The 20,791-nt window shown below is 43.4% G+C and overlaps 1 protein-coding gene across 2 annotated transcripts in view; it reads right to left on the bottom strand.

Annotated features, from left to right (window-relative positions):
- The window catches only part of CLSTN2 (calsyntenin 2), an 840,356-nt gene that overhangs the window by 185,330 nt on the left and 634,235 nt on the right, over positions 1-20,791 (bottom strand). For both annotated transcript variants that reach the window (XM_090056008.1, XM_090056009.1), the window contains 2 exons: positions 7,285-7,480; positions 4,297-4,505 (listed from right to left, as the gene is read on the bottom strand). In XM_090056008.1, coding sequence (XP_089912134.1) covers positions 4,297-4,505; positions 7,285-7,480 — 405 coding nt within the window. The remainder of the gene's footprint in view (positions 1-4,296; positions 4,506-7,284; positions 7,481-20,791) is intronic.

The following is a 20,791-nucleotide window of genomic DNA, read 5'->3' as shown; positions in this document are numbered from 1 at the left end:
AAGTGATGTGCAACATTTGGAAAAACTGCCTCTTTCAGTTCTTGAAGTGTTGTAACTGTTTTCCCAATGTTGTTCATTGAGATGGTATCTGAGAATCAAGACGGAACTATGGCCCCATTTCCCAGTTTGAGGAGGCTTGCAGCAAACTCTCCAGCAAATGCATCACTCATTAGATGCACTTGTATGTTGGACATGAGGCTGAGCCGCTTAATGGCTTTCCAAACGTATGAAGCTTTGAGGCAGGCCTGTAGTTCATCAGCTTTGGTTCCACATGGAATGACTGTCAGTGTCTTCGAAAATCCGCAGCCAACACCAGAGTCACTCTTCCCATTGTTTTGTCATTATGTCAAAGATCTTAGAGGCTCTTGATCATACCTTCCAAGGCAGCTTTGTGAGACATTGTACACTCATCCCAGACAATGAGATGCCGATACTCCTGTAGGACCTTTGCTTTGCCAGTACCCCTGGCAATGTTGCAGGTTGGTGCCTTTGCACTTGCCAGATTTAAGGGAAACTTGAAGGCTGAGCTGTTCTGTAAACAGTGTGGCAGCAATGCATGATGATGTCACAGCAAGGGCAGAAGCATAATCCAAGGCTGGATTGTAGACGAATGTAGAGTTTCTTTTTCCCTCCAGGGCTGGTTTCTGGCTGCAGCCATTGCTGCTTTGTTTGCAACTCTCTGTGCAGGAGTTTCAGTTGCTCTGGATGCAGCCATTGCTGCTCTGTTTGTTTGCATCTTGTAACTTGCCACTCTGGAGTCTCAGCTGCTCTGACTGCAGCTTTTGCAAGTCAATTTTTGGCAAGTTTGCTTCTTGTAGACTGCCTTTCAGGCAATGCCTCTCACAACCCCCTAATCAGTCCCTGAGAAGGCCCAGTACGGTTTTTTCCCTGGACCTTCCTTAAGTCCCCACTCCACCTGTGGGTGCTTCCAGGTCCTGTTAGCCAGTCCCAACCACAGCCCTTAGGCAGGGAATACTCCAAAATAGGGAGCCTTCTCCAGCTGTACCAGTTTACCTTGGCCAGGAGCTTTGAGCTTTGCTAAAGAATGTTTTGCACATGCAAATTTATTCTGCTTCCTGGGGCTGACCTGTCACAGGGGGTTATGCAGTATAGATCAAGCCCTGCCCCCAGCAAACAAAAACACAAACAGGGAAAAAATTTTGAAGCCAAATAAAAAAAAATAGTACCCAGATGCATGCCCCCGGGGTACGCATGCAAGGTTTCAGGTCTCTAGGGATCGTGGTCTTGGAGCTATGGTGCTCATGCTCACACACACACATGCACACACACACACACACACACGCCCATTTATTAATATAGATGTGCCTGATCCTCCTGCTCTTAACATAAAAGGCAACTTTGTTACTAATTTTACTCAAAGAAGGCAAAGACTTTGCTCTAAGGCAGCAAAGACTTTGTTCACATGAGTACCAGGATAACTATGGTGGACCAACATTGGCATTCCTCCTCTTTTGTACCATGTTCTTCAAGCAACTTACAGTTCCTTTCTTGCCAGTCAGTCTATCTGATATGAGCTGCCAAGGCATGTATGACAACAGAAGTTGCTCTAGCATATCTTGCTAATCCCTTTGTGTAGTTTGTATATAATAACTATTATATGTCCATTGTTAAACTACCTATAAATCTGGACAGATAATGGATGCAAATGAAAGCACAGTACTTGCTCCTAGCATGAACTGGGAAATTTCATATTAAAATAATGAAATAATTTGTTAAAATGACTGAGTTGGAGAGCATTACAAGCAAATGCCTAGCTTACCATATAGCATTCCTCCCCTCCTCCCCACTGAATACTCTCTTCTAAAATATTACTGTATCAATTGACTCCTATTACTGCTATTTTAATTATAATTATTAAACCTCTATATAATATCCAAAATGCCTGTCTTCTTTTGATGGCATTATAATTAAGGGGGATTTTTTGACTCAATGTCATTTACCTTTATTTGTTCTGGCTTAATATAATAATAATAAGAATAATAATAAAGTAGTTAGCAGCATAAATTAAAGACAAATCCTTCTCGAGCAGGATAAAGGTTTTCTAAAAAGCATTTCAGCTTAAAAATGGCTGTTGGGAGAAAACAGCAGCTCCATGCTTGCTTTAAATTTGTAATTTTGACAGAAATCAGGTTCAACTTCAGAAAAGGTGCTCTTCTCCTAAATACAGCATGGATTAAATTATTCTGTTGGGAGACATAAGTCAGAGCCTTCTCAATCATACACAAAAAGCACTTACTTGTAGAGTGTCATATGAGCACAAAAATTAACATTTTGTGAAAGATCAATAAAGTGTATATAAAATATAAATAGATAACCTTGGATTTTTCTTGTGCAATCTCAGAATGCAGTGTCTGATGAATTTACAGTAAAGTAATTGCTCAACTTCTCATCACACAAGAAGCAGTGCTCTCGATCCAAAAGGTGATGCTACTATAAACAGAGCCACAGTTTTGTATTATATGCAGGAATAAAATAAAATCTTCCAAACCTTTTTAATGTGATCTTGCCACTGCCACAATTGCTGATAAGTCGCTTACTGCTTACTAATGTCAAAATGACTGGAAGCTGTGAGAAGCTGACAAGGAGGGCAGTAAAGGCCAGGAGCTACTACATATGGAAAATATAAGGTGTTTTTCAAACAGAAACTTTTCATATATCAACAAACGTTTACCATGAAATGCACTTAACCCCAAGGCCAGAAAGCAAATTACTACATGAGCTGAGTATTTGCGTTCTTTACTACTGTGGAAGGGAGTAGGTTCTCAGTAGTGACCGCAACCAGATAACTGTATTGGCCATTTTTCCTGCTGATCCATTTCATGAAAACACAGTGAGGAGGTGCCACCATCACTTCATTCAGAAAGGTACAGAATCATAGGCTAATTTACACTAATTAATATTGCCCTTGGCTTTTGTGCTTAAATTTATATATGCAGTCAAGTAACTTTCTTGAACGAGGTGTTTAGATAAGGCCACAGGTAGACAATATTTTGAAAGGCTCAGAAGTCACTTAGGAACCATGATTCTCAGTGGGACTTAGACATATTTGAAAACAGAATTTAGGAGACTAAATTGATAGCCAACATTTTTTTTAAAGTAACCCCCAGCAAACAACATGTATTAGAAACTAAATATGGGGGAGACCAAGAAAGATAGCATTTTTTAACAAAGAAATAAATTTTCTCTAAAACAGGAACTTTCAGATCCCAGGGTAAACAATTCTTGCACTTACAACCCAAATGCAGCAGAACCACTCAGATTTCTACTATATCTGATGCTTCAGATATAAAGATATGGACAGAATTTGTCCACCAGCATGTATGTTTCAGAGAATTTTAAAATCCACATATAGAGCACAGAATGATAATATTACTTTGAACAGGCTCTAAGTAGTCCCTTTTTCATTTTCAAAGGGCCTTTTACAGCCCTAGCTAATGAATTTCCACCATGCTTGAGAGATAAGCAAGCACTAACATCCAGCTTGGGAAAACAAAACAAAGAGATCAAATATGGCTTTCTTTTTTTTTTAAAGAACATTTAGCTTGGTGTCAAAGCAGGTATACTGCAGTGCTATAAAATGAATTATGAACTGCAAGTGTATTGAATCCAGAGACACTGGAAATACTTAATGCAGAGACAGGGATGACAAGATTAAATATAGTTTAAGTTTTAAATGGAAAAAATCAGATTCTCCACTGGTGTAAATCAGTGTAGCTCCATTGTCTATAGCGGTGCATCTCAACAGAAGGTGCCATGGGTGGACTGCAAGAGCAGATAGAGGCAGGGGAAGGTTGGCCTGAACATTCTTGTGGCACCAGGCAGCACTGTACTTGTCCTCAATATGCTATTTACTGAACAGGAAGCAGCAGGACTTCTTTAATACAGCACTGGAGGCAGGCTAATTAGCTCTGCAGAGAAGGAAGGCTACATTGTCTAGGAATAACATCACACAAATGTGGCTACGCTGCTTCTATTCAAGGGCTGGTACACACAGTTGTAGGGCAAGTATCCCTGCAGCATACCTGTTCATAAAATGAGGGTGGTAGGCCATGTATGGCATTGAGCAGATGGACTGGCTCTGGGATGGCTGTGGGGGTCGAGTAGGTAGCTTCTTAGGCGACAAGGGTGAGTATACTCTGAACCACAATTAAAAAAAACCCTGAGAATCTCTGAGGTACAGGAGCCACTACTATACAAAAATTATTTGAACACCACTAATTTTCACCAACTAAAGATCTGGCCTACAGGCTGTAATTGTATCCTTCCAATACTCACCGTTTCTGTCAATGGCAAAAGGAACTTCTGTAGTGACAATTTCATAATTGCATATCTGGCTGTATTGTGGTGAACAGTCTTCATCTATGGCTTCCACTTGCAATATACTGTCATAGATCTTTCCTTCTGTTACTGTGGCCTTATATGAGCTCTCCTTGAAAGCTGGTGCAAACTCATTAACATCCTTTACCTGGATATGGACCACTGCCCTAAAAAAGATTCAAATGAAGAATGTGGAGATAGGAAGACTTTTATCTTGACTTCAAAGAAGATAGCATCAATATCTAGTCATTTTCAAAACACATGAAAGGTTGCTAGGAAAGATGGCTAGGAAAATAAATATCTACTGTAAATAAAGCATCTGCACAATTCAACTACTTTTTTCTGTATTTCATTTCTATTTTAATATGCATACTTTTATATTTGCATATGGTATTTCATCTGCTAAGCAAAAAATTGTGCCACAAAGTTATCAAAGGGAAAGCCTGACTCTGCTTTCATACATCATGGATACAAATACAAAGTCAGTCCATGGAAGTCCCCTTTGCAAGTAAGCATCTTCCTCCCCTCTCATGGCAGACCTTGACTGTTTAACCCAGAGTTGGGCACTTATTTGGACCCAGAGGCCACATAGGAAGTTTGGATGAGCTGTCGGGGGCTGGGTCAGTACCTCCTACCTCCCCAGCCCCGTGCACAACAACCCATTTACTAGAACTCCCTACAGGGCTGTGGGCAGGTCAGGGGCAGTGTTCAGTAGTTGGGGGTAGGCGAGGCCAGGATCATGGGGCTGAGTTGCAGGGTGGTGACAGCTCAGGGCTGGGAACTGGGCTAATCTGTGATCGGCTCTCTGTATGCCCTGCCTGGTGGGGGGGAGAGGTGTGGGGGGAGTATGTGTGCATGTGTGGGGGGAGGCTGCCTGGGCACAAGGTCTGGGGAGCCAGCAAGGGGTAAGAGGACCGAGGGGGAGGCAGGGGATGTGTGCAGCAGAACTGGCCTAGGTGGTGTGGTCTGCAGCTGCTCCCATGGTACTCTTCACAGGGTTGAGCCTCACCAGGGGCAGCCCATGTGGCACTCCAGCACACCCCCACTGACCTAGCCCCAGCCCCGGCCCCAGCCAGCATGCTGCAGCTGCACCCGGCTGGGTGCTGCTCTGCTTCCCTCGCCTCCAGTGGGAGAAACCCTGTTGAAGCTTCCCCACCTACCCGGAGTGGTGCAGCAGGGACACGAGAGGTAGGAGGAGCCAACAGTGGAGACATGGGGAACAGAATAGCACCAAGCTGGCTACAGCCACATCAGGAAAAGCCCTGCCAGAATCTGAATGTGCTGGAGCCCAGGCTGGCAGGGCTGTTCTGCTCCTCTCACCACCAGCACCCACTCCTCCTCCCTGCCCCTGCTATGCCACCCCAAGTGGGAAGGGAAAAGCAAAGCCCCACATGGTGAGGCATGAGCCACCTGGCTGAGTCCCCTCCACACTGGGAGTAGTGCAACAAGGACAGGAGCAAGAAGAGTTGTTGCTGCTGGAGGTGTGGAGAGTAGAACAGCTCTGCCAGCCTGGGGCCACAGCCCCAGCCAGCACGTAGCTGCTGGCAGGGCTGTTCCCAGTGCAACTGCAATCAGCCAGGTGCTGCTTTGTTCCCCTCACCTCTGGTGGGATCCACCCTGCTGAAGCTACCCCTCCCCGCCTGCCTAGAGTGATGCAGCAGGGGCAGGAGTGAGAAGAATAGCCACTGCTAGAGGTGTGGGGATCAGAGCAGCACCTGGCTGGCAATAGCCACATCAGGAACAGCCCCCCAGAAGTTGCATCTGCTGGCTGGGCCCAGGCCAGCAGGGCTGTTCTGCACCCCCTGCCTCCAGTGGTGACTCCTCTTCCTGCCACTGATGCCCACTGGGAGGGTGAGCAGAGGGGAAACTTCAATTGGGTGGCTCCCGTTGGAGGTGAGGAGAGCAGAGCAGCACTGGGAACAGTCCCACCAGAAGCTGCATGTGCTTGTCCCAGCCCAGGCTGGCAGACGCAGGCCAGAGTATGGTGCGGGTTCCCCCAGCAAAAGAAGGTAGGGCTGGGGCTCAGCCCCAGGCAGAGCACCACCGGGCAATCAATGGGCTGGATCCAGTCAGTTGGCAGGCCAGATCTAGCTTGCAGGCCACATTTTGCCCACCCTGTTCTAGATTTTAGCTTAAAATGTCCATTACTTTTTAAAAATAAACAACAGTGCAGGCCAGGATATATTCTGTAATATAAGAAATTACTGAGCAGCCTATATAAACAAAAACTTGCAATAACTGGCTTAATTAAATGGATCAGACATCAGGCTGAACACTTGATATGACAGTTTTCCTCTCTCCTCTCAGGTATACTTCATCTTTAAGGATAAGTATCAGACAAAAAAAAAAACCCAAAAAAACCCCCCAGCATTGTGTCCTTAACTGCATGCTGAGACACTGGCTCCATATTAATTCATTCAAGAGAGCTACTTGCTGACCCTCAACACCACCTCCAGCAGCATCTGAATTTGTGGAGATTTCCTATCCAAGTGCTGACCTAGTCAGGCTTGGACCTAACAAAATCCTAGTGCAAAGGAAGAATTGCAGCAGACACAGGAAAAGAAGCAAAAAAACCCAACAGTGATAGCTATTTTCCCCTCCTGAAAAAGATTTTTTTTCACCATTTGAAACGAGCAGAAGCAAGAGACAACATATTTTGGTTTCACAGTTAAAAAAAGAAATGCTATAGTCCATTTAATCACCAATCCTATTGCAAATATTTAAAAGCTCAGCTTAATCCACAGTCAAGTACAGCAAACTGATGCTGGAGAGAGTAACATATGTTTATAAAGAAAAGGTACCAAAAATGGGCATTCAATTCTGGTGATAGTATTTTGTTTTCATTTGCTTCTTATTGATAACATCAAAATAAGCTCTTCAACCTGATCTGCACCATAAGGTAAATATATGCCACAGTCAATCTTTTCTTTCCTCATTGTCACTCACTTATGAGATTTCTTCCAGTTTGTTCCGCTAGGTCCTGCTCCACAGTCGTAAGCCTGGATGATGAATGTGTACTCCTTCTGCAGTTCACAGTCAATTGGACTTTTTGCTCGAAGACGACCTTCTCCAGATGTCTTGTTTAGCACAACAGCTTCAAAGGGCATTTCCTGCCCATGAATTTTAAAAGCGCAGATTTCACCTGTAAAGAATAACATGAGAATATAGTTAGAAAGAACTGATTCATGCACATTTAAGTGACAACACACATACTGGCAACTACTTGTTTTTCAAACATGAACTATTCTCTGAACATAATAACAACCCATATTTCCAGCTGAAATAAGAGGAACCTCATCTAAAGAAACCTGTATCATCATCCTGATTTAGCAGAACACAGTTCTTCAGAAAAAAGTTTATATAGTCATCCTCTGTGGGTGCGTCTACACAAGATGCTTACTGCATATTAGCCTAATAACGCTGTGTAGTAGCATGGCAGTTAAAAACCATGCTAACAGCCTACTGTGTAGTGTTATTAGGATAATGTGCAGTAAGTGTCACAAAAAAACTGCGCTGATGCTACTACACAGTAAATCTAGTTACTGTGCATTTAGTCAGTACTTCATTAAACAAGTACTAAACTAAATGTGCTGTAATTAGGGTGCATTAATAAACATGTAGACTCACCCTGTCTTTACAAAATGCCACAGCTACAGAGTACAAATCATCAGACTTCTCCATTATGTGCAGGAAAAAAAGTATGTAACATTTCTTGTGAGAGAACATATATATTTGATAAAGTTACAGTGGTAGGAGAGCAGACTCTGGCCTCGTAAATTTGCCAAAGGACAAGTACAAAGTTATTTTGTACAGGTGTTTTACAAGTATAACAATGAGAAAATACATATGGCCCATCCCTACTTAGATTTGGCTCCATCACCCCTCCAAATGGCCAGATAGCAAAAACTGAAGGCATGGTGATATTTTAAAAATCCAGTCTCTCCTCACTCTGTCTGGAAAATGCCTGAATGCTAGAGCTTTATCGAGATGGAGTGGATTTCACCTTCAGTCAGGTTCTGATAGGGCTAAGATCCTGTGATTTGGTTAGCTGTAATGGGAGGTCTGGGTACTCAGCATCCAGGATCAGGCTTGGATAGCTATTTATGAACTTTAAGGGTGCATCCACACATGCAAGCAGGTGTGCTTGCAGCAGCTCAGATAGAAGCAGTCCAGATTTGTGCTAGGCTTTTTGCCTCAACGCACATGCTCAGACATACACTTTGGTGTGGAGCAAATTGTACCACTTGGGGCAAAATAACCCTGCCTGGCTCCTCCCAGATTTGCAGCCAGGGGGAGCTAGAGGTGAGGGCCAGCACCTGTGCTGTCCCCAGCAGCATAAAAAGCTGCCATGTCCTGGCCCCATCCATACAAAAAGCTGCCCTGGCAAGCAGCTCAGGGCTACTCGCTCTCTGGAGCTTCTGGGGCCCAGTCAATTGATACCTGGGGACACTACCCCTTGTGCCAGCTGGACTGCTGCAGCAGCATCCCAAATCCATTTTTTAAAATACCCCAAAATCCATGTTCTTCCACATTTAAAACAAAAAACCCACTCTATACACACACATTGAGAGAGAGACAGACAGACAGACAGACAGACAGACAGAGACAGTGATAAGTTGGGTAATGTTTTATTGGTATATTTACAAATGTTAAAGCAATTTGGAAGCCACCCAGTATCTATCATAATGAAAAAATAAATTCTAAATACCTATGTGTTGATATGTGCTTTTGGTTTTCTTCATACATGATGGGTATGTGATGGGGGGGATGTGGTGTTTGTAGAAAGGGATAAGGGGTGTGGGGGAAGGCAGGTGGATGGATGTGGAGGGATGTGGGTTGGTCTGTGGGTAGGAGTGGGGCAATTGCAGGGGGCACAGTGGGTGTGGGGGACCTTGTGTGGGGGCTTCTCAGGAGGGGTGGGTCCCCTGGCTCCCACAGGGTGCAGGCCCCCCAGCACATGGAATTCCCCTGCCCACCCAGGTTCCCAGCTCCACCCTGGAGGGCCACAGCCCCTATCCCCCACAGGGTCCCACCCCCCTGCCCGGGGTCCCAGGCACCCTGGAGGCCCCCTGCCCAGGGTTCCAGCTCCACCCTAGTGGGCCACAGCCCTTATCCCCAACAAGGCCCCAGCCCCCTATCCAGGGCCCATAACTAACCTTTAACAGCAGCAGCAGGGGGACCATGTGCTGAGCCCAGCCTGGTTCTGCTGGCCCTGGGGCTGCTCTTGCTGCCCAGCCAGGCTGGTCTTGTGGCAGCAGGACCCAGTGCAGCAAGCGGGGACCGCATGCCAGGCCCAGCCAGGTCCTGGGCCCATGGTGATAGGACCCAGCGCGGCATGTGGGGACCATGTGCCAGGCCCAGCCAGGTCCTGTGCAGCCCAGATCCCTGAGGCTCACCAGTCCGGGTTTGCACCAGACTGGGTCACACAGCTCCAGGAGGCATGCACAGGAGCCACAGGAGCCTCCCGGAGCCCTGTGATCCACTCCAGTGCAAGGCTGGACTAGTGAGCCACATGGGGCTGCATCTGGTCCTCACCCCCCATCAGGCACAGGGGGCAGAGGCAGGAGCCGGCCTTGGGGCCCAGCCCATGCTGACAGGAGCTGGCGCAGCATGCGGTTCCCATGTGCTGCACCAGGTCCTGGTACACGGGCACAAGTAGCCCCAAGGCCAGGAGGGCCTGGCTCAGCTCTGCGTGGTCCCCATGTTCCGGGCCAGGCCAGGGAACATGAGCCACCTGGGGCTGACGGGATGCAGCTCGGCTCCCCACGGCCCCTGAGCGCTGGGCTGGACCAGGCAGCATGAACTGCCCAGGGACCTTGCAGCTCGTGCTTCACGGCCCAGCCTAGCACGCTGGGACTGCACAGAGCCGAGGCGGGTCCTGCTAGCCTTGGGGCTGCTCGTGCCGCCTGGCTGCCAGGAGGCACAAGGAGCCCCAGGGCCGGTAGGACCTGGCTCAGCTATGCAGGGCCCCTGCTCCAGTGCAAAGCCAGACTAGCAAGCCTCAGGGATCTGGGCCAGGTCCTCACCCCCATAGCCCCAGGGACATCCCCCCTGCCACTCTCCAACCCCCCCCCCCCACATTCCCCTGCCACCCCTCACCCCCACCACTTACATTGGACAGTGCCAAGGGCAGCAGGAACACCAAAGAGATGCTCTGGCAAAAACCAGAGCATCTCTTTTGGAGGACTGGCTCTGGGTACAGTCTTGAACCATGCCTTGCTCCGCTCTATTGTGGAGCGATTTTTTTAGACCCCTGGATATCCAGGAGTCTAATTTTCTCCCCACACTAGAAGTTTGCAGTGCAGGGAACATTTTTTCATTCCCACACATACCTGTTGTGCCGCCTCAAAAGGGTTTGAGGCAGTGCAACAGGCACATGCCCAATCATCTGGACACGCCCTAAAGGTCTAAACAAAGGGATGAAGAAGCTAAGACAGAAAGAGCTTGCTGAGTGCACAGCTAGGCTGTTGACTACTGATCATTATAGTCATCCCCAAGCAAAATATTATTCTTTCTAATCTGCAGCTGCAAAACAAAAACATATTCATTCATAATAATATTGCAGATTTCACTTTGATTTAAATTAAATAGAATTTCTTCTACATCTAATACTGGCCGTGTCTATACAAGTGGTGGACTATACAGCTGTTACTGGGCAGTAATTTAGTACTTGCATAACCAAGTACTAAATAACTGTGCAGTAACCGGCACTACTGCACAGCAGTGTCTCTACATAGTTTTTTCCTGATGCTACTGTACAGTAGCAACAGGCTTGTTACTATTGCACAGTAGCATTGCATCAAGGTTAGTACCCTCTAATACTACTGTGCAATAGCATCTCAAACAGATGTGGTCACTGTTATGTAACAACTAGAAACTGAAATGAGAAATACTATTCACTGCATCCTGTAACAATGGCCTTTTCATGTTTTGTAATAATGAAGCTTCTCCCCCAGTTATACAATCTGTCAGGATAAATCCTTACTTTAGGTTTTAGGTTTTTGCTTTTATTATTTTATTGATCCAAAGTTTGATTATGAACAATACAATATTTTCAAAATCACAATCTGACATCATTTTTAGGATAAAAATAGCTTATGCCAAGAAAAAAGAAAAAAAGAAAAGAAAGACTAAACTGAACCTTAAAGGTCTTCTTCAAATTAAGGCCTTACATCAATTTCCCTTCTCTACACAACATAAAAATTGTATGTAGAGGCAACATAGATTCTGATTACCTCTTGGCTAATATTTTACAAATCTACGAAACAATGCATGTTCCACTACTGTGCTAGATACTCAAGACTTATGTAGTTTAATTACAACTTTTATATCCCTAAATGCTAAAGACAACATTCTGCAGGCACAGTGGACACAGAAGGCATTTGTAAAAATAAAGCAAAGGAAACATGTACATTTCTGATTTGGCCAAAGTAGCACAATTATACTAAAAGAAAATATTTGAATAATGGATAAAAATGTTCTTTAAAAGGAATATTTCACAATTCTTTGCCAATAAAGTGCATGTTAATGAGAAAATCAAATTAAATGAATATCCTAAAAATTATTAAGATATAATGGCACCTTAGGTATTTAAAAAATAGAACCAATGACATGGCTTATGTTAGCCTTAGTGGCTCAGAAGATGAAGTCAATTTTAACTGTGTTTGCAGTGTTAGTGCAGTAGTAGGTATGTTTCTAGTGCAATGTTTACAAACATATCAAACGAGCGTTGTCCCTGACTGATATATTCCTAAAATATTACAAATGCAATTATAACATGAAACGCTTAACTGTTGCTCCTTAAAAATAGGGGATCAAATTTAGGCACAACTGAAGTCAATACAGGCTGGAACTAGTTGCATATAGGATCTACATTACTCACTTGGTACTTTCATTATTATTATGAAATATCCTATTCAGGAACAGGAACTAAGTTTTTGTATTTTTATGATCTAACATCAATTTAATTTGTCCTAAGAAGCCACTTTTGGCTGCAACAGTACAACACTAACTAATTGACTTGCAATTCCAAAATCAAAATCAGTTAGTGTATATTGCTAATTAATGAGGATTTCCAGGGAACTGCTCATTGTTACCCAATATAATACCAGTTTATTTGTGCTTAGCCTTTCCGCCCTCTCATTGGTTTTGAGCAGTTGATTCTCTACAATGAAGAAGTTTGCTTTGGTGCCAATGTTGGCCTTCCAGTGAGTTAAGGAAGGGTTGCAGGCATAACAACAGCTCATTGTACACAGATTCACTTAAGTTATCCACATGGTAAATAAATACTACTAACACTCTCATCAGAGACCAGTGATGAATGCAGTTGTCATTCCTGCTCCCACACTGGTCATTTTGCATTTCCTCCTACATTGCCTGAGAAATAACTTTGGTCTGCTTTAACACAAGCAAAAGATAACAACTTTCACAACTACAACCCAAAACAATCCTTATGCACTGATCTAGTTTTCCGCACTGCATAAGGTAAGTGAAGGTACTACTAGGTTTGGGTTTGGGTTTTAAATCGAGCCTTTTTGCCTTCCCTTAAAATTTTCTATAGGAATGATCTGAAGGGAACTGAGGGGTGAAACGCTGGTTCCCAAAATGACTGTAGAGAGGGCTGCGCTAGTTTTAGAAAGAAACATTGAGGGCATTTGTTCTATTAAGGATAAGACCCTTATCCTGTTATCTTTGAATAAGAAAGCCTGAGCCAAATGCTGTTAACTTGCAGTCTCAAGTCTCCAGTAGTGGAGGTTAGTTGTAATGATTTATTTTACTTTACAGTTTGGGAACTGATATCCTAAAAATGTTGTTCAGAGAGAGTGGTCCTGGATACTGCGAATGAACAAAGGTGTTACTATCATGTGGTGATATAGGGTCACTCTGTTCTTCCTTTGAATTGCTATGACTTGTGTCAGTACATTGGGAATGATCCAGGGAGACCAGGGTGCATCTATTATTTTCCAGTCTTATAATAGCTAATTCCTATAGTATTAACTATTGACTGAAGCATTACATTGTGGTTTGAGATACTGTATTTTAATCTATGTTTCTCTCCATATTGTCCCTACTGGCATCAAATATATTATGCACTTACTAATTTAGAGACCCAAATTATCTAAAACTGTACACTCAGGTAGAGAACTGTAAACTACTGGCATGGAGTAATTTTGAGGAATTATACAATTTTCCATTATTGAAATGTAATTAACAATCTTCTTTGACATGCATTCTTAAAAACAAAATTTAATATTTCATTATTTCCATGTGGAGGTTTTAGGTTTCTAATTAGAAATAACAGTTAACCAGACTGTGCTAATTACTCACATTTAAGTGAATGGCAAAACTCTCATTGACTTCAATGGCAGCAAATTGGGTTCCTAACATTTCTGCTACTACTTCAATAGTTATACAGAGGAAACCACTGAAATTTATAAGAGATATGTAATACTGTTTATTAAATGAATTTAAGGAGGCTTCATAGGACCATAGGAAAGTAATTTTTGAAAGGGACCTCACAAGGTCATACAGTCCAGTCACCTACTGAAGGTAAGATCATCCACAACTAACCTATCCCAATCAAGTATTTGTCTAACCTGTTTGTGAAAACTTTGAAGGATGGAGATTCCATGATTTCTCTAGGTAGCCAGCTGCAGTGCTCGACTAGCCTCATAGTCAGAAAGTTCCTCATAATCTCCAGCCTAAATTTCCTCGGATTAAATGTGAGGCCATTAATCTTAGTCTTGTCCTCTATGGCTGCAGAGAATAGTCTACCTCTGCCTTCTCTATAATCCCCTGTCAGGTAATCTCTATCATATCTCCCCCTCAGTCTTCTGTTCTCCAGACTAAAAAACACTAGTTCTTTCAGCCTTTCCTCATAAGTAATGCCTCTGTGGCCTCTAATAATTTTTTTCTCTGTGTTGGACTCTTTCCAAACTGTTCATATCCTTTTTGAAGTATGGGGCCCAAAACTGGACATAGTACTCCAGATGACACAGTACTCCATTAGTGCTGAATAGAGCAGAAAAATCACTTCCCTTAATTTGTCTGTGACACTCCTGTGAATACAACCCAGGATGCTGTCGGCTTTTGTTGCAACAAGAGCACACTGTTGGCTCACATTTATCTTACTGTCCATCATAACCCCCATCACAGGCCGCGGAATGGGGTGAGCCACTGGGGTCATGCCCTACCAACTTTTACCATGTTCATTTATATAATCCACAAATGTGCAATTGTCATTCCAGTTAAAACTGTATAGCTATTTTTTTAAAATTACATAGCTAGCTAAATGAATGTGCTAAAAGTTGGTCGGGCCATGGCCTGGGTGGCCCACCCCATTCTACAGCCTATGACCCCCAGGTCTCTTTCTGCAGTACTACATCTTAACTAATAAGCCCTGGTCTATATTTGTGCAAGCAGACATTCAATCCTAAAGGCAGGACTTTGCACTTGTCCTTATTGAACCTCATCTTATTGATTGTGGACCATTTCTTCAGTCTATCCAGGTTAGTCTGGAACCTAGCCCTACCCTGTGCAGTATCTGCAACTCCACCCAACTGGGTGTCATCTGCACATTTGCTAAGTGTGAATTCAATCCCATCTTCCAAATAATTAATGAAGATATTAAACAAAGTCAGCCCAGTAGAGACCACTGGGGAACCCTGCTTGATACCTCTTCCCCCATGGATTTTGAACCATTGCTAACTACACTGAGTATGATGATCCAATCAGTTATCTATCCACCTTACAGTACTTTCATCTATTCTGTGTTACCTTAGCTTGTTAATAAGAAGGTCTTGGGAGACAACGTCAAAAACACTGGTAAAGTCAAGGTATAACATTGCTCTCCCTCATCCAGACACCTGTTACCTTATTATAGGTGGAAATCAAGTTGGTCAGGCATGATTTGCTCTTGATGCATCTGTGGTGGGTATTCCTCCAGGTGCTTCACACCAGATTCCTTGAGGACCTGCTAAATGTTTCCAAGTATCAAGGTCAGGCTGACTGATCTGAAATTCCCTAGATCCTCCTTCCTTTTCTTAAAGTTGGGCACTATAGTTGCCCTTTTCCAATCATTCAGGAACCTGCTTGACCTTTACAAGCACTCAAAAAAATAGTTAATGGCTCTGAAATTACTTCAGCCAATTCGCTCAGTACCCTTGGGTATATTCCATCTGACTCTGCTGACATGAAATCATCTAGTTTCTCTAAGTATTCTTCTTCTATTCTAAGCCAAAGGTGCTCAACTTGCAGCTTGCAGAGTACGTGGGGATCCCCACAAACCATGTCTCTACATGCTAAATCATGTGTGCAGGACAACATGGGGCCCAAGCCCAGTGCACTGTTCTGGGTGGAGATGGCATAGTGCCCTGGAGCCTGATCCAGCATGCAGGGCTGGGCAGAGGCAGCGTGAGTCCCCCCCAGAGGGCTGGTGCAAAGTAGAGGCAGTGTGAAGCCCGGGGGTCTGATCTCACCATGCAGGTGCAGCATTGGGCCCAATCCCAACATGCGTGCTCCAATCTAGCTCGCATACCCACCCCATGCTATTCACCTGGCCCGTGGAGTCGAAATATTGAGCACCACTGCCCTAGATTATTTATCTCCTTCCCATCTTTGTTACCAACTTCATTTGTCATCTGGTAGCTGTCCCTATTTGTGAAGACTGAAGTAAAAAAAGGCATCAAATATGTCAGTCTTCTCTGCATTATCTGTAACTAGATTGCCTTCTGCATTGCATAAAGGATATATGGTTTTTCTGGTCTTCCTCTTATTTTTTACATATTTGTATAATCTCTTTTTATTGCCTTTCATGTCCCTTGCCAGCTGCATTTCAAATTGTGTCTTGGTTTTTCTAATTTATTCCCTGCATATCTACATGATACTCTTATACTGTTCTCTAATACTATGACCAAGTTTTCACTTTCTAGAGGATTCCTTTTTGAGTTTCAATTCAATAAAAGAGATTGCCATCTATAAAAATATACTATAGAAGTTTATTCTGTTTTGTTTTTCCTTATAACTGACCTTTGAGTCTACCTTTCCTTATCTGTCAACATACAGAGCATTTAAAAGACACAAGGCTTCTGTGGAGATGCTCACACTTCTCAGCGTTTGATAACTCATCAACATTTAGCATTAACTGACACTTGGGCCTGAATACACAGTTCCTAATAAGCAACTTATACTGACTCAAATTGGAACCACATACAGGGTTTACAGCTGAACCCAGACATTTTTAAATTAAAGTTACTAGATTTCAGAGTAATTCTTATTGCATTTCTAGGTATATATACTTAGATGAGAAAACTCCATACTTGTGTATTGGATCATTTATTTAGAATATCATCATTACAGATTTTTGTTGGCTTGCTTGTTAAAGGTAAATATTATACTCATGAAAGATCCCAAATTGCCTGTTTTTAAAGGCAGAAGCTTTCTGTTCATTCACAAATCTGGTTAACACCTTAGTGAAGTTCAATCTCTATCCTCTCTCAAAGGAGTCTAGGTAGGAATGGGAAGTTCAGTCACCATGCCCATTCAGCTGTTGGTTTCTACCTACCAATACATTCTTGCTTATGTGAAGCTTTTAGAAACTAGACTGAACAGATGGATTTAAATCAGTCACTTAACAACAAGGCCAAGGTTAGCAACCTACGGCCCATGGGCCAGAAATGGCCTGCAGAGCCCCTGGACCCAACCTTCAAAGATGGGGCTTTCACAGTGTTCAACAGAAAAAGGCTTTGGGTAGGACATCTCACCATGCTGCTGAGAGGAGATGTGGTGGCCACGGGCAGGTCCTAACACATACCTGCCTGCCTCTGCCCCAAGGTGGGCCAGACAGTGCGCCTTGAGATAGGCTTCTGTATGCCCCAGCACAGGAGCGCTGCAGGAGAGCCCATGCTAAGGCACGTAGAGACAGGGTAGCATCCAGCCAGGGAGTTGCCTGGTCCCCTTCCCAAGACACACTGTGCCCCAGCCAGTCCTCAAGTGCCTGGCTGAGGTGCAGGGTGCCTCAGTGTGGGGGCTCTACAGCGCACAGAGACAGCTACCTGCTCTCCCATCTCTGCATTTGTCCCAGCACATAGCATTTTCTCATGCTTTCTGCTGCTTTTCTTTTTCCCCCAGGGGGAGGGGTTCCTACCAGGAAATCCTGGGAGCAAATTGTGCCCAAGAGTTGCTAATTAGTAATGCCACACAGTTTAACATGCAACACATGTGGTTTGTAGCACCACAAACCTGCATGTCTGGATCTGGCCTTTGTGTCCTTCAGCACATATAATCACTATTTTATGAACATTTGTCTGTTAAGAATATCTAACGTGTGTGTGTGGGTGTGCGTGTAATCATTTAATATATACTATAGAACTGTGCAACAAATGTACGCATTTATCTTAAAAGTCCAACTTGTAGTCACTTTATACAAATAATTTTTTTCTTTTTATTTTAAACCTTCCAATATAATGATTTTTGGCAGGTGTGCAAGCTAAGATCATACAAATATTTCACACAGTCACTATTGTATCCTCTTAGAGTTTTTCAGTGGCACAAGAAAGCTTGCTGCCTTCATGTGGGGTTTTTTGTCACTTCCCCTGACTGTGCACTGTAACTATCACTTAAATAATTAGGACAAGCATTTTTCCCAAAGAAAAAAGGCAAAATAATAGTTATTATTCCCAAATTGGAATATGTAAGATAATATTAAGTTCTAAACAAAACATTATTGCTAGCATGAGTACGGTTTTACTTCTACTGCATATACTTTTCCAGCTCAATGAAGTTGATGTTATTAAACTTAGTGAACTACTAAAATCTAGAAAGCTGTACTAGAATCATAAAACGGAGGGAGAAGTAGGTATCTTAATAAAAGAGTAATTATTTTTTTGATCATGTCTAATTATATGAGCAATGGACTTAATCAACCGGAGTGCAAAACCATGGCTATACTCTCCGCTCTATTCCTGTGGTCTTCAAAGTTGAAAAACTGAGAAAATTATTCTTGGACTTTAAGTGTTTAATTATTGTCATTAAGTCTCTTGTTTCACCTAACTTCATTCTGCTGGTAAAAAGGAAAATCATTTACTTTGGGAGGAAAGGTGATCATGTGAGGGTAGGGCAGTGTTTTTCAACCTTTTCCAGCTCAAGGCACACTTACATTAATAACAATTTTCTACGCCACACTTGTTAAGACATTCCTCATCCTGATACCTATTGTAGCGCATTGCCATGGCAAAATTCTGTGGCACACCTGTTCATTTCTAATGACACACTTTTGTGCCATGGCACACCAGTTAGGAAACACCGGGGTAGGGTACAAGGCTGAAGTCAGATCTAAGCTATCTTCCTGGTCCCAGCACAAGAAAGTCACTTAAGTCACACAGCACACCAGGCTTTTCAAATGTTTGAAAAGTTTACTCTAACTGCATAAACAAGCCATGTAATAAGTATTTTATCAGAGCTGCTAAGAACCTCTGAACACCTTGAGCAAAACAGAAATGTGAGTGTACAGCTCAGCTGAATATCAGATTGCACAGTCAAAGGCTTAAGAGCTCATGTCCTGCAGTCGTATCTTTGCAAAGACAACCTTACACTCTGAATGAATTTTACTGCACAAACTTCAGGTTCATAAAAGTCTCTTCCCCTAAATTTAATTGCTGGATTGGAGCTCATGGTAAATATTGACTTGGGTAGCTAAATTTTAGGCAACTAGTAAATGTTCTCTTTTAATCTTCTGTGTGGCTACAGCTTTACATAAAAAGGAAATAATACTTCCTTCTCCCAAAGAGATACTATTTTAATTTTAAAATATTTAAAAGTGGTTTGAGATCCTTAGTTCTAAAGCATTATTAAAATACATAGTATGTTAATTCATTTCTCTCATCAATCAATCCTTACCATATTAAGTGTTTCATTTGTTTATTGTGACTAGCGTTTAAGTAAGCCTGAATATTTAACAATTCTTTTTGTTTCCTCACTTCTTCAGCATTAAGAAAAGGAACAAAGGAAGAGTTTTTAGATATTAGGAACAGTGACAGGGATTTACAGTGTGCAATCTGTAGAAGGGCTGTTCATGTCCAGCCACCAGTGGTACAAATGTCTTCATAACTATATTCAGATTGTCCCAGCCACAGCATATGAACTGTCTACCATTTGGTAGTTCCTTGTTTACATGTATTCATCAGTATCCCTATATATTGTATACAGTGGCAAATCCAGGGGGGTACAGTGGCACAGATACACCCACTTTTGGGAGTGGCAGAAGGGATTTTTTTTGAGTGCACAAATCAGATAAAAATCTCATCTCTGTCCCCCTGCTCTTAGCACCCCTCCCTTTCTCCCACCCTCAGCCGCAAGGGTGCCTGCTGCTGCCACTGGTGGTGTTCCTGATGTTCCCATTGTCCCTGGCTAAGGGAGAGAGGGAGGGCTCCAGAACCACTACTACCTGAAAGTGGCAGGAGCAGCTCCAGAAACAGCAGGTTTGTTCCTCCTCTCTGCTAGTTCCTGCCAGCTGAGAAACAAGCACCATGTCACTACCATCCTCTGCTGAGCACATCGCAATGCTCTAGAGCCACTCCCTACCATGAAATGAACTGAAAGAGCTGTGATTTTGGAGGGTTGTTGGCAGAGGGCTCCAGAGCCTGTGCAACCAGGCCCAGCAGGAAACACCCAGGAGGACTAGGCAAACAGGAGAATCCCACACTGCTGCCGCTGTCCCCTGCTAAGCCTAGCTGGAATGGGGCACAAATGGCTCTGGAGCACACACACCTTCCCTCCTCCCCCCGCTGAGGACAGAGGGGCAGAAGGGGATACAGAGAATAGGGATCATGGATGGTGGGGAACAGGATTCTTAACTGCTTTGGGGACTTTAAAAAGTCCTTGCTCCTAATCCTGCAACATGATCTGTCTGCCTGAGAGCAAGGGTGCAGTTTCTGTGCACCCCATTCACAAAATGCTGGGTCCACGCCTGATTGTATTAACATGGGGTCAGAGATACTATTTACCAGTAGAGTGAGCTATGCCAGTGAGGTCACCTGTGAAAAGCTTGGACTCCACCCCTGTGCTCTTACTTTTCCATAGTTACCAAATATTTTGACTTTATCTTTTTTTCATACAATCTCTAGTGTCACTCATGATGTTATGAGAATTTTGGTCTTTTTTTTTTTTGAGAAACTGTTTCTAGGCCTAGTAGTCACACTGGTAAATTTCCTGATTTTGATTGTGTAATCCTGACATTTCATTAGCAGTTTACTTTTTTGAGTGAGTGCATGTACAGGACAAAGAATTCAATCATTCTAATATTATAAAAGCCTTAGTTTGTCTGTCTGTCCGTCCATAAAGCTTTATTTGCTTCTAATTGGGTGTCTCAGCCCCACCCCAAAGTGGCAGGAGGGAAGGCAGGGAGCAGCCCTGGCCCAAGTGGTGGGGGGAAGGTGGGGAATAGCTCAGGCCCCAG

Source organism: Crocodylus siamensis, chromosome 6 (genome assembly GCF_052110815.1).
Source record: "Crocodylus siamensis isolate JL-2025a chromosome 6, ASM5211081v1, whole genome shotgun sequence".
Lineage (NCBI taxonomy): Eukaryota > Metazoa > Chordata > Crocodylia > Crocodylidae > Crocodylus > Crocodylus siamensis.
This window is presented reverse-complemented; position numbering and strand designations above follow the sequence as displayed.